Below are 18,163 nucleotides of genomic sequence, written 5' to 3'. Positions count from 1 at the left end.
ACTGTCTTGCGAGTGTTTCAACTGTCTTGCGAGTGTTTCAACTGTCTTGTGAGTGTTTCAACTGTCTTGCGAGTGTTTCAACTGTCTTGCGAGTGTTTCAACTGTCTTGTGAGTGTTTCAACTGTCTTGCGAGTGTTTTAACTGTTTTGTGAGTGTTTCAACTGTCTTGGGAGTTTTTCAACTGTCTTGTGAGTGTTTCAACTGTCTTGCGAGTGTTTCAACTGTTTTGTGAGTGTTTCAACTGTCTTGCGAGTGTTTCAACTGTCTTGCGAGTGTTTCAACTGTCTTGCGAGTGTTTCAACTGTCTTGCGAGTGTTTCAACTGTCTTGTGAGTGTTTCAGCTGTCTTGTGAGTGTTTCAACTGTATTGCGAGTGTTTCAACTGTCTTGTGAGTGTTTCAACTGTCTTGGGAGTGTTTCAACTGTCTTGCAAGTGTTTCAACTGTCTTGCGAGTATTTCAACTGTCTTGTGAGTGTTTCAACTGTCTTGCGAGTGGTGTTTCAACTGTCTTGCGAGTGTTTCAACTGTCTTGCGAGTGTTTCAACTGTCTTGCGGGTGGTGTTTCAACTGTCTTGCGAGTGTTTCAACTGTCTTGCGAGTGTTTCAACTGTCTTGGGAGTGTTTCAACTGTTTTGTAAGTGTTTCCACTGTCTTGGGAGTGTTTCAACTGTTTTGTAAGTGTTTCCACTGTCTTGTGAGTGTTTCAACTGTCTTGCGAGTGTTTCAACTGTCTTGCGAGTGTTTCAACTGTCTTGCGAGTGTTTCAACTGTCTTGCGAGTGGTGTTTCAACTGTCTTGCGAGTGTTTCAACTGTCTTGCGAGTGTTTCAACTGTCTTGCGAGTGGTGTTTCAACTGTCTTGCGAGTGTTTCAACTGTCTTGCGAGTGGTGTTTCAACTGTCTTGCGAGTGTTTCAACTGTCTTGCGAGTGTTTCAACTGTCTTGCGAGTGGTGTTTCAACTGTCTTGCGAGTGTTTCAACTGTGTAGTGAGTGTTTCAACTGTCTCGGGAGTGTTTCAACTGTTTTGTAAGTGTTTCAACTGTCTTGTGAGTGTTTCAACTGTCTTGTTAGTGTTTCAACTGTCTTGCGAGTGTTTCAACTGTCTTGTGAGTGTTTCAACTGTCTTGCGAGTGTTTCAACTGTCTTGCGAGTGTTTCAACTGTCTTGTGAGTGTTTCAAATGTCTTGCGAGTGTTTCAACTGTCTTGCGAGTGTTTCAACTGTCTTGTGAGTGTTTCAACTGTCTTGGGAGTGTTTCAACTGTCTTGCGAGTGTTTCAACTGTCTTGTGAGTGTTTCAACTGTCTTGCGAGTGTTTCAACTGTCTTGCGAGTGTTTCAACTGTATTGTGAGTGTTTCAACTGTCTTGCGAGTGTTTCAACTGTCTTGTGAGTGTTTCAACTGTCTTGTGAGTGTTTCAACTGTCTTGGGAGTGTTTCAAATGTCTTGGGAGGGTTTCAAATGTCTTGCGAGTGTTTCAACTGTCTCGTGTTTCAGCTGTCTTGGGAGTGTTTCAACTGTCTTTGGAGTTTTTCAACTGTCTTGTGAGTGTTTCAACTGTCTTGTGAGTGTTTCAACTGTCTTGGGAGTGTTTCAACTGTCTTGTGAGTGTTTCAACTGTCTTGGAAGTGTTTCAACTGTCTTGGGAGTGTTTCAATTGTCTTTGGAGTGTTTCATCTGTCTTTGGAGTGTTTCAACTGTCTTGGGAGTGTTTCAACTGTCTTGGGAGTGTTTCATCTGTCTTTGGAGTGTTTCAACTGTCTTGGGAGTGTTTCAACTGTCTTGTGAGTGTTTCAACTGTCTTGGGAGTGTTTCAACTGTCTTGTGAGTGTTTCAACTGTCTTGGGAGTGTTTCAACTGTCTTTGGAGTGTTTCAACTGTCTTGTGAGTGTTTCAACTGTCTTGGGAGTGTTTCAACTGTCTTGGGAGTGTTTCAACTGTCTTGGGAGTGTTTCATCTGTCTTTGGAGTGTTTCAACTGTCTTGTGAGTGTTTCAACTGTCTTGGGAGTGTTTCAACTGTCTTGGGAGTGTTTCAACTGTCTTGGGAGTGTTTCAACTGTCTTGGGAGTGTTTCAACTGTCTTGGGAGTGTTTCAACTGTCTTGGGAGTGTTTCAACTGTCTTGGGAGTGTTTCAACTGTCTTGGGAGTGTTTCAACTGTCTTGTGAGTGTTTCAACTGTCTTGGGAGTGTTTCAACTGTCTTAGAAGTGGTTCAACTGTCTTGGGAGTGTTTCAACTGTCTTGGGAGTGTTTCAACTGTCTTTGGAGTGTTTCAACTGTCTTGGGAGTGTTTCAACTGTCTTGTGAGTGTTTCAACTGTCTTTGGAGTGTTTCAACTGTCTTTGGAGTGTTTCAACTGTCTTGGGAGTGTTTCAACTGTCTTGGGAGTGTTTCAACTGTCTTGGGAGTGTTTCAACTGTCTTGGGAGTGTTTCAACTGTCTTGGGAGTGTTTCAACTGTCTTGGGAGTGTTTCAACTGTCTTGGGAGTGTTTCAACTGTCTTGGGAGTGTTTCAACTGTCTTGGGAGTGTTTCAACTGTCTTGGGAGTGTTTCAACTGTCTTGGGAGTGTTTCAACTGTCTTGGGAGTGTTTCAACTGTCTTGGGAGTGTTTCAACTGTCTTGGGAGTGTTTCAACTGTCTTGGGAGTGTTTCAACTGTCTTGGGAGTGTTTCAACTGTCTTGGAAGTGTTTCAACTGTCTTGGGAGTGTTTCAACTGTCTTGGGAGTGTTTCAACTGTCTTGGGAGTGTTTCATCTGTCTTTGGAGTGTTTCAACTGTCTTGGGAGTGTTTCATCTGTCTTTGGAGTGTTTCAACTGTCTTGGGAGTGTTTCATCTGTCTTTGGAGTGTTTCAACTGTCTTGGGAGTGTTTCAACTGTTTAGGGAGTGTTTCAACTGTCTTGGGAGTGTTTCAACTGTCTAGGGAGTGTTTCAACTGTCTAGGGAGTGTTTCAACTGTCTTGGGAGTGTTTCAACACTATAGTCAAATAAATTTTGAAACAGCTTTATTTCATTTGTTTTTTCATGAAGCTCAGAATATCTTTTCTGAAATTGTTTTTGCAAATGTGGAAGGAAATTCTGCTTTAATTTTCTTCATGAAATTTTTCACACGGGAATTGAACCAAGTTAGAAACTTTCACCTGGCCTTCAAATAACATCAATTTTGCTCTGAATGCCTTGACATGTGTGAAGAAATCACAGATTAAATTTGTTTTACCTTGGAACTTCAGATTTAGTTGATTCATATGACTTGTCACGTCTGCAAAAAAATGTCAGTGTTCGAAGCCAGACAGTTTCTTAAAAGTGGTTCAGATCGATTCTTCTCTTTGAGAAATGAATCAATTTCTTTCTAAGTCATTGAACTGCTGTATAATAAGGCAAGTCAACGAACTCAAAATCAGTTTTCTTCCGAAAACGACGAAACTGGCGGTGATTAAGCCCGTGAGTTTGAATGAAATTCACTGTTGAACAACAGGTTTCAGAACGCAAGACATATCCACATATTTACAGCACAATGCTTGCTGATGGATAATACAATACACAAACACGGGCTTTGAGAATCCACCATCCTCACAAGCTTTTATGATTTGTCCAATCAAACCTTTCTTCACCCCAGACATGTTCTTTCATGGTTTAGAAAGACACGTAAACAAACACTATAACATATTTATTAGAAAACGTTTCGGTCCTGGGACCTTGATCACTTCTAACATACAGAGGTAGAAAGACATTATATACATATATTATATATATAAATATGTTATAGTGTTTGCTTACGTGTCTTTCTAAACCAACTTGTCGGTATTTATTACCAAGGTTTATACCATGTTCTTTCTTCCAGCGGTTGTTAGGCATTGCAGTTTATTCCACCCCAGGTTATATTTTAAGACAGTTTTTCTTTTTTCAGTTTTTTAAAGATGTCTTATCTGTATCGTGCATGGTAATCACTGATGCTAATTCTTGTGTGACATTGCCCCCTCAAGGAAGGTTCCTTGATGCTTGTGAGGGGCTCTTGATCTAGGGAACGGGATCTGTGCTCCAGTTCCCTGAATTTAGTCAGAATACCTTCCATTCCCCCCACAGGCATTGTATAACCCAACGGGTTCAGTGCTTTCCCCTTGATTATAATAATAATAATAATTTTGCGATATCAAATTCATTGTCGACGCCACAAATGAATACCAGAACTTGTGACATGCACTCACATCATTCGATTCATCAAGTTTAAGAGATTAAAACTGAAAATTTCTTGTTGTTAGGTAAGGCACATATGCAACAGTTAGGTATCTTTATTTTGAAACGTTTCGCCTACACAGTAGGCTTCTTCAGTCGAGTACAGAAAAGTTGATAGAAGCAGAAGATACTTGAAGACGATGTAATCAGTCCATCACCCTTAAAGTTTTGAGGTGGTCAGTCCCTCAGTCTGGAGAAGAGCATTGTTCCGTAGTTTGAGACTTCGGAACAATGCTCTTCTCCAGACTGAGGGACTGACCACCTCAAATCTTTAAGGGTGATGGACTGATTACATCGTCTTCAAGTATCTTCTGCTTCTATCAACTTTTCTGTACTCGACTGAAGAAGCCTACTGTGTAGGCGAAACGTTTCAAAATAAAGATACCTAACTGAAAATTTCTTGCTTCGACTGAAGATTTTGAACAGATTTGCTTTTCCTGGGCATAACTCTCCCACTGCTACCTTCATACACTCTTTGATCACATCTCCACCGGTGAATGGCTTTCCTCTTTTAGCAAATACATGAGCTACTTTGCAACTGACCCTGGTTAAAGTTTCATTTTCATCTCTCATCTGCGTAAAGGAAACCTTGTTGGGAAAGCAACCTGCGTTGCAGTGATTCAAACCTTTCCGAACACTGTGTTCCTGTGACCTGGGAGTAACTTGGTTTATGTTTGGTCTCATAGTGCCGACGTACATTGTACTTCTTTAAAACTGCAACAGTTTCGTAGCATACAACACACAAGTCTTTATTACATTCTTGTCCAAAGAAGTACTTTGTGCCTCATTCTTCATTATACAGGAGACACTCACTCTCCACTATTCTTTTCATTTTTACTTTCTTAACTGAAGGGTTATCTGAAAAAATTAAAACACTAGAACTAAAATCCATAACTTTAAGTTACTGACAATGAGGGTTTATTAATTTTACTATTTATAAATATTTCACGTTGCTGCGGGCCGCATAAAATCTTGAGGCGGGACATGTGGTCGGCGCCTCAGTCTGGAGACCGCTGCTCCAGAGAACTACCCTCCAGTACATTATCCCATATCTATACTTGTGTGTGTGTGTGTGTGTGTGTGTGTGTGTGTGTGTGTGTGTGTGTGTGTGTGTGTGTGTGTGTGTGTGTGTGTGTGTGTGTGTGTGTGTGTGTGTGTGTGTGTGTGTGTGTGTGTGTGTGTGTGTGTGTGTGTGCTCGGGATATTAAGTGAGGTTTGGGATTTTATCCTAATAACATTAAAATACATATTAATTCAGTTGTTGTGTAGTATTGTTCTGGTTTATTGGCTACTGTCTTCTTTATTGTGTAACACTGTAGTGCTGGTACAGTGTTGGTACAATGCCGGTACAGTGCTATTTCAGTGCCGGTACAAAGGTAGTTCAGTGCCTGTAGAGGCAGTACAGCGCCTGTACAGTGCTAGTTCATTGAGAGTACAGTGCTAGTACAGTTCGAGTACAGTGCTTGTATAGTGCCGGTACAACATCAGTACAGTGCTAGTGCAATACTAGTACAGTGCTAGTACATTGCCAGTACAGTGCTAGTACAGTGCTAATACAGTGCTAGTACAGTGCTAGTACATTGCAAATACAGTGCTAATACAGTGCTAGTACAGTGCTAATATAGTGCCGGTACAGTGCCAGAACAGTGCTAGTACAACACTAGTACTGTGCCAGTAACTTGTCAGTACAGTGCTTGTACAGTGCCAGAAGAGTGCCAGAGCAGTGCTAGTACAGTGCTAGCACTGCCAATACAGTAGCAGTACAATGCTGGTACAGTGCCAGTAGTGTCAATGCAGTGCCAGTACAGTGCTGGTACAGTGCCAGTAGTGTCAATACAGTGCCAGTACAGTGCTGGTACAGTGCCAGTAGTGTCAATGCAGTGCCAGTACAGTGCAAATCCAGTACTAGTACACCACTAGTTCAGTACAAGCCAGACCATCAATACAGTGGACTAATGAGTGTGTGGTGGACAGGTCAGCTGGCGGGGAATGGTTAAGAGCAGCAGTGGATGGTGACCAGCGATCCTTCACTGCCAGAGATCTCCGTTGTGGCACACTGCATCACTTCTACCTCACCGCTCACAACCACATAGGTCAGTACATCACTCTACCTCACCGCTCACAACCACATAGGTCAGTACATCACTCTACCTCACCGCTCACAGCCACATAGGTTGGTACATCACTCTACCTCACCATCCACAACCACATAGGTCAGTACAACATACATCCTCACCGCTCACAACCACATCAATCACAACAACACTATCTCACCGCCCACCGCCACATTAAATAATGCTGTATAGATTACTCCTGTTTTTCGTGGCACTACACCCCGAAAACCAATGAGAAACATATTACAGATCATCCAAAATAAGATGGTAAGATTCATCAGTCCCAGAGAACATATATGATAGGATGAATTGAAGGAACTGTAAATACTACAAGGGAAACAGAATACAGCAGCTGAAACCAAGCTACGTATACAAAATTGTCAATAATAAATGTCTAGAGAATCTTGCTCCAAAGTTTGAAAAAAAAAGTTAGGAACGAAAATCAGTATTGTAATAGGGAATGGTAAACACAATTTTCCAGCAATTTATCCCGGCCTCATCACCTATTACACAGCGATAGAGGACTGCATTACCTAAGTTAAGTATATTCGGGTATATACAAATACAGTTACAAAGATTATCATACATAGCAGCATAAGTGTAAAAAAACCTAAGATAACCTAAAAAAAGGTCGGACAAAGTGAATTATTTCAATTGGGGTCCAACAGTCGTACTATAAATAAAATTTAAAACAGAACTAAGAAGCACATAACGAATGAAACAGCAAAAACAAAAATTGAGAAAAGCTATTTTTTTCTTCTTTTAAGGCGCACCAGCTGTCTGCCCCCACCAGCTGTCTGCCCCCACCAGCTGTCTGCCATCCAGGTGGCGTGACCCCCCCCCCCTCCGCCGGAGAGGAAACTCTTTTACCGTCATTCACTTAATCCATCTCTCCAGAGAAGGGGAAGACATTTAGAAGATGGGTTGTGATTTCTTGGAGTGTTAAAATATTTATTAATTATTATTGATCTTATGCATTCAGTTGAATTGCTTTTATTGACAATAATAATAATAAAAATAATAATAATAATAATAATAATAATAATAATAATAATAATAATAATAATAATAATAATAATAATAATAATAATAATAATAATAATAATAATAATAATAATAATAATAATAATAATAATAATAATAATAATAATATAGAATAAAAAGGCATTGATGCATATGTACAAGTTTATCTGATTTCAGTAAGAAAATATTATTCCTGGGTGGAGGAAGAGGCAGTATGGCAGCCCATGGCAAGCCAGTACTGGCAGGTCAGTGCTCCAGCCACTGTACCATGCTGGCTTAGTTATGTGCTATAAGCCAATCACCAGCCTGATATTCATGTACTGTACGTGATATATTCATTGTGTCTTTTTTTATTATTAACAGTGATAACAGTAGAGGATAAATTATTATGTAACCGATGTTCATATCAATTTACTTATTCGTTTCATATCTTTTTTTTTATTGTTAATTAACAATTAAAAGCATCGGTTCTGTTATAAATTTGTTAATAAACAAATTGCACTGTTCATCATTTTGATAAAGCTGAAGTATGAATATTATTAAATATTTTACTGATTTGTTTATTAAATATAACATGAAATAGCAACATAAAACATAATATAACTTGACAGTTTTAAGCACAAATCAGAAGAATTCGTCTAACTTTTGTGCAAATTGATCAGTGATTTTGCTCTAAAAATCTGCCTCGTTCCGAAGATTTTTACAATAATATTTTTTTTCCTACTTGTAGAAAGAGCAGAACTTCGCATTGTGTCTGACCTTGAGAATTTCTGGAGCAAATGCTAATTAGTTTCAGTCCAGAGAAATTGCTCTTCATACAGTCATTAGAGGAACCATTAAAATTAATTAACAAAAGCTGAATGCTTCTCTGCGATGCCTTTTTCAGAGTCATCCATCTTTGTCCAAAAGAAAATTAAGTTGAATTTTTTCTTACAAAAAATATTAAAAATGTAGTAACGCTTGAGTTACTGAAAATCAAACTTGAGAATTATTTATCTAGGCCTACAAGATGAGGGAGAGGCGTGAAATGTCTTTAAATCTTATTAACTTTAAATTTACACATATAATATTAAGTTCGTTAAGTATCGTGTCATATAAGTATCGTGTCATATAAGTATCGTGTCATATAATTATCGTGTCATATAAGTATGTGTCATATAAGTATCGTGTCATGTAAGTATCGTGTCATATAAGTATCGTGTCATATAAGTATCGTGTCATATAAGTATCGTGTCATGTAAGTATCGTGTCATATAAGTATGTGTCATATAAGTATCGTGTCATGTAAGTATCGTGTCATATAAGTATGTGTCATATAAGTATCGTGTCACATAAGTATGTGTCATATAAGTATCGTGTCATGTAAGTATCGTGTCATATAAGTATCGTGTCATATAAGTATCGTGTCATATAAGTATCGTGTCATATAAGTATCGTGTCATATAAGTATCGTGTCATATAAGTATCGTGTCATATAAGTATCGTGTCATATAAGTATCGTGTCATATAAGTATCGTGTCATATAAGTATCGTGTCATATAAGTATCGTGTCATATAAGTATCGTGTCATATAATTATCGTGTCATATAATTATCGTGTCATATAAGTATCGTGTCATATAAGTATGGTGTCATATAAGTATGGTGTCATATAAGTATGGTGTCATATAAGTATGGTGTCATATAAGTATGGTGTCATATAAGTATCATGTCATATAAGTATCGTGTCATATAAGAATCGTGTCATATAAAGGTCGTGTCATATAAGTATGGTGTCATATAAGTATCGTGTCATATAAGTATCGTGTCATATAAGTATCGTGTCATATAAGTATCGTGTCATATAAGTATCGTGTCATATAAGTATCGTGTCATATAATTATCGTGTCATATAAGTATCGTGTCATATAAGTATCGTGTCATATAAGTATCGTGTCATATAAGTATCGTGTCATATAAGTATCGTGTCATATAAGTATCGTGTCATATAAGTATCGTGTCATATAATTATCGTGTCATATAAGTATCGTGTCATATAAAGGTCGTGTCATATAAGTATCGTGTCATATAAGTATCGTGTCATATAAGTATCGTGTCATATAATTATCGTGTCATATAAGTATCGTGTCATATAATTATCGTGTCATATAAGTATCGTGTCATTGGTGCTGCTGGTAGAGATCTGTAGATGAATAAGACACATGAGCAACACTTGAGTGTCTGTACTAAAAAAAAAAAAAGCGTCTCGCCCGCGCAGTAAGCTTCTTCAGTCTATTACAGGCGAATATAACTTTGGAGATGATGATCGTAGAAGAAATGAAGAGATACATTTGAGATGATCAGTCTCTCACCTAGGAGAGACTGCCCACCTTCCATCAAGGATGAACGACTCATCACCTGGAATTTACCTCTCCGCTTATTCCACTGTCTCCGTTTCCGAAGTTAAGTTCGCCTGAATTTCATTAAAGTCCACTGCGCAGGCGAAACATTATCGAACTGAGGATACCCGAGTGTTGCACAAGAGAACTGTAGGGGGTGGCGTTAGAGTGCCATTAAGTGACAGCTGTAACGGAGGGACAGCACGGCATCTACACACACACACACACACACACATTTACATATATATATATATATATATATATATATATATATATATATATATATATATATATATATATATATATATATATATATATATATATATATATATATATATATATATATATGCAGCGTATCTACAGAAACACTTCCTGATTTCAAATAGGTATAACATGTAACTTTATTGTATAATCTTTCACAGTTAGCAGCATCAGATGCAGGATTCCATTCAGTTTCATGTGGTATAGGGTAGCATTAAGGCACTCAATGTGCGCCCCTCTGGTTGCTTGGCCAACATCGATGTGATAGTCTAGTTCGGTCCAGACGCTCTGCAGCATATCTGGTGTTATCATGCGAACGAATTTTGAGCTCCTCCAGGGTTGCAGGTGGTGGAGGTACCTAAGCTGTGCTCTTCACGTACCTCCAAAGAAAGAAACCACAAATAGTTGGATCCGGTGACCTCTGCAAGTGACTTATAATAATCCAACAGTATCCAACACTGTGACTCATTTACATTGATCCTGTATAAGTAACATTACTTTTCTGCGTCGCTGTTACTGCTACGACTACTACTACTACTACTACTACTACTACTACTACTACTACTACTACTACTACTACTACTACTACTACTACTACTACTACTACTACTACTACTACTACTACTACTACTATTACTACTACTACTACTACTACTACTACTACTACTACTACTACTACTACTACTACTACTACTACTACACTCCCGTCCTGTCTTCTGGCCTTGTCTGTATCTTTATCGGCTCAATTGTGATATGACTGGTTCAGAACGGACCGAAAAGTCATGCAAGCATTCATCTGCTAAGTACGTCTTCATGATGACTTGCTTCTCTTTACCGGATTATCCATAATGTGCTTCTTCTGTGCTCCTAGCAGAGGCGTCGCTAGAGTTGGTGTCACCCGGGGCGGAATCTCGGGTGTCACCCGGGGCAGCAACTTTGGTATCACCCCCATGAAATTTAAGGGTGGGGGGATGAGGGGGATAAACTCCAGTTATGTCACTACTGCATGACCAGTGACTAATGTTTAACAATGAGAACGTTTAAGAGCCATAAACTGAACAGGAGAATACTTCTCAACTTTATTAATGATAAAATAAATAATCGTAGTAGTATTGAGGAAACAAACTCAAATACCACTTTGAGTACATGCAACACATCCTACATTTATTCATCGTCAACAATGCAAAAACAAAATAACAAAAAACTTGAAAAATAAAGAAAACATTGCAATATCAGAGAAACACTAGTTCCGATTTGACCTGAGTACAGGTCTGAATCTGATCTTACATATCCTTGCCTTCAGTTATGCAAAATCATCAATCACACGCCGGGTCACCATCTGGAGAAGACCCGGGCCGGAAGTACCGGCAAATCTCTAATGAATGAATCAATCAATCACAATCAAAATCAATGATTTTCCCTATATAGGCTTATTTGTACTTTGTTAATATACAATAGGCTATATTGAAATGAGGGATTCTTCTCTTATGTTAGTGATGCACTGTTTTAGGCATTAGTGTCACCTTCTTTAGAGGTTCTGTGGTGTCACCCCCTAAATCGTGTCACCCGGGGCGGTTCGCCCCCCCGCCCCTCCTTACGACGCCTCTGGTATCTAGTATGTTAGGCATGCAAGCGATTTGGGTACTTGACGCTCTAAGAAGATTAATTTGTCTCGCGATGGCGCTACGACTCAGACACCACAGTAAAATAAGTCACTTTGTCCGACTTTTTTAGGGGTGGGGGGTTATCCTAGGAAATTTACACTGTGTTTGATAATTGAACTTTTGTGTACCTGTGCCTATTTAGATGCCACGGCTAGAATAGTTCCCTACGCGGTAATGCAGAAAACGGAACATAACGGACAACGTGACGTAAGAAAACGGAACTACAATTTCCTGGAGGAATACTAATACAAATACTTTATTTCTTCTCTGCAATATATCGATAATAAAATACTATCAGACACAAAAGAAAGCCACTTTTGTCTTGCTAATATTGCAGAGAATGTTGAACTTGGCAGATGTTACGCTCAGACACAGCGAAAGTCAGCCTCACTGGTTATGATAATATTACTGGGCTAAAAAAAACTATAGAAGCGACTTATTTATAATACTAGCAAGCATAGAGTCAGGCTAACTAAAGAGCTAACTAGATAACGAGCTAGCTAACTAAACAGCTAGTTAGCTAACTGACTTAAGAGCTAGTTAGCTAACTAAAGAGCTAGCTAAGTAGATAAAGAGTTACTTAACTAAACAGCTAACTAGATAAAGAGCTAATTAACTAAACAGCTAGCTAGATAAATAGCAATCTAGCTAAAGAGCTTGATAACTAATGGACTAGGTCACTAAGGAGCCAGGTAAAAAGCTGGGGACTACAACACAATGGAACCTCAGATTGTAATGGGTGCCAGACCAGACACTCTCTCCGGGTTGTGATAGTTATGTGGGCCTGCAGACTATCACCAACAGTCTGGTGGACCAGTTTAGCATACAAAAAAAAATAATGAGAAAGTTAAACTTTAACCCAAGCTCTATACCCGTGTCCTGGTAGGCAACGCTCTCGCTTCACACACTGAGTGACAGTGGTTCGATCCCCGGCAGGGGCAAAATCACTGGGACGTGTTTCCTTACACCTTACATTCGACTGGTGTAGGTCGCATCCTGGGGGACAAGTTTATTAAGGACCCCACTGGAAATAAGACAGTCCGCTCAGTGACTCACTTTCTTGCCTTATCCTGGGTGGCTAACCCTTCAGGGTTAAAAATCAGGACAAAAAACTTATCTTATTCAGTGTATGTTAGAATTTTCACTACATAATGTTGAACCTTCACTACATGATGTTGAACCTTCACTACATGATGTTGAACCTTCACTACATGATGTTGAACCTTCACTACATGATGTTGTACCTTCACTACATGATGTTGAACCTTCACTACATGATGTTGAACCTTCACTACATGATGTTGAACCTTCACTACATGATGTTGAACCTTCACTACATGATGTTGAACCTTCACTACATGATGTTGAACCTTCACTACATGATGTTGAACCTTCACTACATGATGTTGAACCTTCACTACATGATGTTGAACCTTCACTACATGATGTTGAACCTTCACTAAATGATGTTGTACCTTCACTACATGATGTTGAACCTTCACTACATGATGTTGAACCTTCACTACATGATGTTGTACCTTCACTACATGATGTTGAACCTTCACTACATGATGTTGAACCTTCACTACATGATGTTGTACCTTCACTACATGATGTTGAACCTTCACTACATGATGTTAAACCTTCACTACATGATGTTGAACCTTCACTACATGATGTTGAACCTTCACTACATGATGTTGTACCTTCACTACATGATGTTGAACCTTCACTACATGATGTTGAACCTTCACTACATGATGTTGTACCTTCACTACATGATGTTGAACCTTCACTACATGATGTTGAACCTTCACTACATGATGTTGAACCTTCACTACATGATGTTGAACCTTCACTACATGATGTTGAACCTTCACTACATGATGTTGAACCTTCACTACATGATGTTGAACCTTCACTACATGATGTTGAACCTTCACTACATGATGTTGAACCTTCACTACATGATGTTGAACCTTCACTACATGATGTTGAACCTTTACTACATGATGTTGAACCTTCACTACATGATGTTGAACCTTCACTACATGATGTTGAACCTTCACTACATGATGTTGAACCTTCACTACATGATGTTGAACCTTCACTACATGATGTTGAACCTTCACTACATGTGTTGAACCTTTACTACATGTGTTGAACCTTCACTACATGTGTTGAACCTTCACTACATATGTTGAACCTTCACTACATGATGTTGAACCTTCACTACATGTGTTGAACCTTCACTACATGTGTTGAACCTTCACTACAAGTGTTGAACCTTCACTACATGTGTTGAACATTCACTACATGATGTTGAACCTTTAATACATGATGTTGAACCTTTACTACATGTGTTGAACCTTCTCTACATGATGTTGAACCTTCACTACATGATGTTGAACCTTTAATACATGATGTTGAACCTTTACTACATGTGTTGAACCTTCTCTACATGATGTTGAACCTTCACTACATGATGTTGAACCTTCACTACATGATGTTGAACCTTTACTACATGATGTTGAACCTTTACTACATGTGTTGAACCTTCTCTACATGATGTTGAACCTTCACTACATGATGTTGAACCTTCACTAAATGTGTTGAACCTTCACTACATGATGTTGAACCTTTACTACATGATGCTGAACCTTTACTACATGTGTTGAACCTTCTCTACATGATGTTGAACCTTTACTACATGATGTTGATCCTTTACTACATGATGTTGAACCTTCACTACATGATGTTGAACCTTCACTACATGATGTTGATCCTTTACTACATGATGTTGAACCTTCACTACATGATGTTGAACCTTCACTACATGATGTTGAACCTTCACTACATGATGTTGAACCTTCACTACATGATGTTGATCCTTCACTACATGATGTTGAACCTTCACTACATGATGTTGAACCTTCACTACATGATGTTGAACCTTCACTACATGGTGTTGAACCTTCACTACATGATGTTGAACCTTCACTACATGATGTTGATCCTTTACTACATGATGTTGAACCTTCACTACATGATGTTGAACCTTCACTACATGATGTTGAACCTTCACTACATGATGTTGAACCTTTACTACATGATGTTGATCCTTTACTACATGATGTTGAACCTTTACTACATGATGTTGATCCTTTACTACATGATGTTGAACCATCACTACATATGTTGAACCTTCACTACATGATGTTGAACCTTCACTACATGATGTTGAATCTTTGCTACATGATGTTGAACCTTCACTACATGATGTTGAACCTTCACTACATGATGTTGAACCTTCACTACATGATGTTGAACCTTCACTACATGATGTTGATTCTTTACTACATGATGTTGAACCTTTACTACATGATGTTGAACCTTCACTACATGTGTTGAACCTTCACTACATTATGTTGAACCTTCACTACATGATGTTGCACCTTCATTACATGATGTTGAACCTTTACTACATGTGTTGAACCTTCACTACATGATGTTGAACCTTCACTACATGATGTTGAACCTTCACTACATGATGTTGAACCTTCACTACATGATGTTGAACCTTTACTACAGGATGTTGAACCTTTACTACATGTGTTGAACCTTCACTACATGTGTTGAACCCTTACTACATGTGTTGAACCTTCACTACATGTGCTGAACCTTCACTACACGTGTCGAACCTTCACTACATGTGTTGAACCTTCACTACATGTGTTGAACCTTCACTACATGTGTTGAACCTTCACTACATGATGTTGAACCTTCACTACATGATGTTGAACCTTCACTACATGTGTTGAACCTTCACTACATGATGTTGAACCTTTACTACATGATGTTGAACCTTTACTACATGTGTTGAACCTTCACTACATGATGTTGAACCTTCACTACATGATGTTGAACCTTCACTACATGATGTTGAACCTTCACTACATGATGTTGAACCTTTACTACATGTGTTGAACCTTCACTACATGTGTTGAACCTTCACTACATGATGTTGAACCTTCACTACATGGTTTGAACCTTCACTACATGTGTTGAACCTTCACTACATGTGTTGAACCTTCACTACATGTGTTGAACCTTCACTACATGTGTTGAACCTTCACTACATGATGTTGAACCTTCACTACATGGGTTGAACCTTCACTACATGTGTTGAACCTTCACTACATGTGTTGAACCTTCACTACATGTGTTGAACCTTCACTAATTGTGTTGAACCTTCACTACATGTGTTGAACCTTTACTACATGTGTTGTACCTTCACTACATGTGTTGAACCTTTACTACATGTGTTGAACCTTCACTACATGTGTTGAACCTTTACTACATGTGTTGAACCTTCAATACATGTGTTGAAACTTCACTACGTATGTTGAACCTTCACTACATGTGTTGAACCTTCACTACATGTGTTGAACCTTCCCTATAGGGACGAGTTCAGTGTCGTCGACAGAGGCAGCCCGCACCAAGGGACGACCTCCCGAGGCTCCTCCACAGTTCCAGTTCGTGACGACCAACAGTTCCCAGGCCACACTGTACCTGGCCCAGTGGGGTGACGGAGGCTGTCCCATCACTCACTTCAGCGTCCAGTACCGCAAAGATTCCAACACTCACTGGACCACCGGTGAGTGCCCTGGACCATTGGTGAGTCCTCTAGAACCCCCACGTGAGTTCTCTGGATCCCAAGTCGATTCTCTAAACCCCAGGTGAGTTCTGTGGATCCCAGATGAGTTCTGTGAACCCCAGGTGAGTTCTCTGGAACCCAGGTGAGTTCTCTGGACCCCTGGTGAGTTCTCAATATCACAGGTGAGTTCTCTGGAACCCAGGTGAGCTCTCTGGACCCCAGGTGAGTTCTCTGGAACCCAGGTGAGTTATCTGGTCCCCTGGTGAGTTCTCAATATCACAGGTGAGTTCTCTGGAACCCAGGTGAGTTCTCTGGACCCCAGGTGAGTCCTCTGGACCCCAGGTGAGTTCTCTGGACCCCAGGTGAGTTCTCTGGACCCCTGGAGAGTTCTCTGGATCCCAAGTGAGTTCTCTGGACCCCAGATGAGTTCTCTTGACCCCAGATGAGTTCTCTGGACCCCAGGTGAGTTCTCTGGACCCCAGATGAGTTCTCATAACCCCAGATGAGTTCTCTGGACCCCAGGTGAGTTCTCTGGACCCCAGGTGAGTTCTCTGGACCCCAGATGAGTTCTCTGGACCCCAGGAGAGTTCTCTGGACCCCAGGTGAGTTCTCTGGACCCCAGATGAGTTCTCTGGACCCCAGGTGAGTTCTCTGGACCCCAGGTGAGTTCTCTGGACCCCAGGTGAGTTCTCTGGACCCCAGGTGAGTTCTCTGGACCCCAGGTGAGTTCTCTGGACCCCAGGTGAGTTCTCTGGACCCCAGGTGAGTTCTCTGGACCCCAGATGAGTTCTCTGGACCCCAGTTGAGTCCTCTGGACCACAAGTGACTGTGGACTGGGAGTTTATCCATAACATATCGCACAACATGTGATTCTCACATTTATTCGGCAGTGGGCAGCGAGGTGCCGCCCAGTCGCACCTTCGCCGTGGGCGGCCTGGAGATGGGCGGCCGCTACCTGTTGAGAGTCACCGCCCACAACTCTGCAGGAGCCACACCCGCCCAGTACACCGTCACCACGCCCGCCTACGCACACGCAGGTACGCCCACTGCTGTAATTTCTATCGTAGCAGAGTGCTAAACTCGTAGGGGGTCATACAGCCTCTAGGTGAATACATACTTAATGAGATTTGATCCGGGGAAGGCGGGGACGGGTTTCTCCAGTTCCGTGGAAGAAGAGTTCTTTGCGAGCTCTCGATACTGATTAAGAGCTCTTGATTCACGAGGTTCGTGATTTATGGATGTTTTAATTCACGGAGCTCTTAGTTCACGGAGCTCTTAATTCACAGAGCTCTTAATTCACGCAGCTCTTGATTCACGGAGGTCTTAATTCACGGAGCTCTTGATTCACGAAGCTCTTGATTCACGGAGCTCTTAATTCACGGAGTTCTTAATACACAGAGCTCTTGATTCAGGGAGCTCTTGATTCACGGAGCTCTTAATTCACGGAGCTCTTGATTCATGGAACTCTTGATTCACGGTGCTCTTGATTCACGGTGCTCTTGATTCACGGAGCTCTTGATTCATGGAACTCTTGATTCACGGTGCTCTTGATTCACGGAGCTCTTAATTCACAGAGCTCTTAATTCACGGAGCTCTTAATTCACGGAGCTCTTAATTCACGGAGTTCTTGATTCATGGAACTCTTGATTCACGGTGCTCTTGATTCACGGAGCTCTTAATTCATGGAGCTCGTGATTCATGGAGCTCTTAATTCACGGAGCTCTTATATCATGGAGCTCTTAATTCACTGAGCTCTTAATTCATGGAGCTCGTGATTCAAGGAGCTCATGATTCACGGAGCTTTTAATTCACGGAGCTCTTAAGACACGGAGCT

At 40.3% G+C, this 18,163-nt stretch overlaps 1 protein-coding gene across 1 annotated transcript in view; it reads left to right on the top strand.

Annotated features, from left to right (window-relative positions):
* The window catches only part of LOC128684068 (cell adhesion molecule Dscam2), a 569,487-nt gene that overhangs the window by 525,553 nt on the left and 25,771 nt on the right, over window positions 1–18,163 (top strand). Inside the window, exons 26-28 of the mRNA XM_070091026.1 lie at window positions 6,208–6,326; window positions 16,135–16,329; window positions 17,220–17,366. Of these exons, the coding sequence (XP_069947127.1) occupies window positions 6,208–6,326; window positions 16,135–16,329; window positions 17,220–17,366 (461 nt within the window). The remainder of the gene's footprint in view (window positions 1–6,207; window positions 6,327–16,134; window positions 16,330–17,219; window positions 17,367–18,163) is intronic.

The sequence above is a fragment of the Cherax quadricarinatus genome, chromosome 3, assembly GCF_038502225.1.
Source record: "Cherax quadricarinatus isolate ZL_2023a chromosome 3, ASM3850222v1, whole genome shotgun sequence".
In the NCBI taxonomy this organism is placed as follows: domain Eukaryota; kingdom Metazoa; phylum Arthropoda; class Malacostraca; order Decapoda; family Parastacidae; genus Cherax; species Cherax quadricarinatus.
Note: the sequence above shows the minus strand (reverse complement) of the source record. Positions and strands in the feature narration are given on the sequence as shown.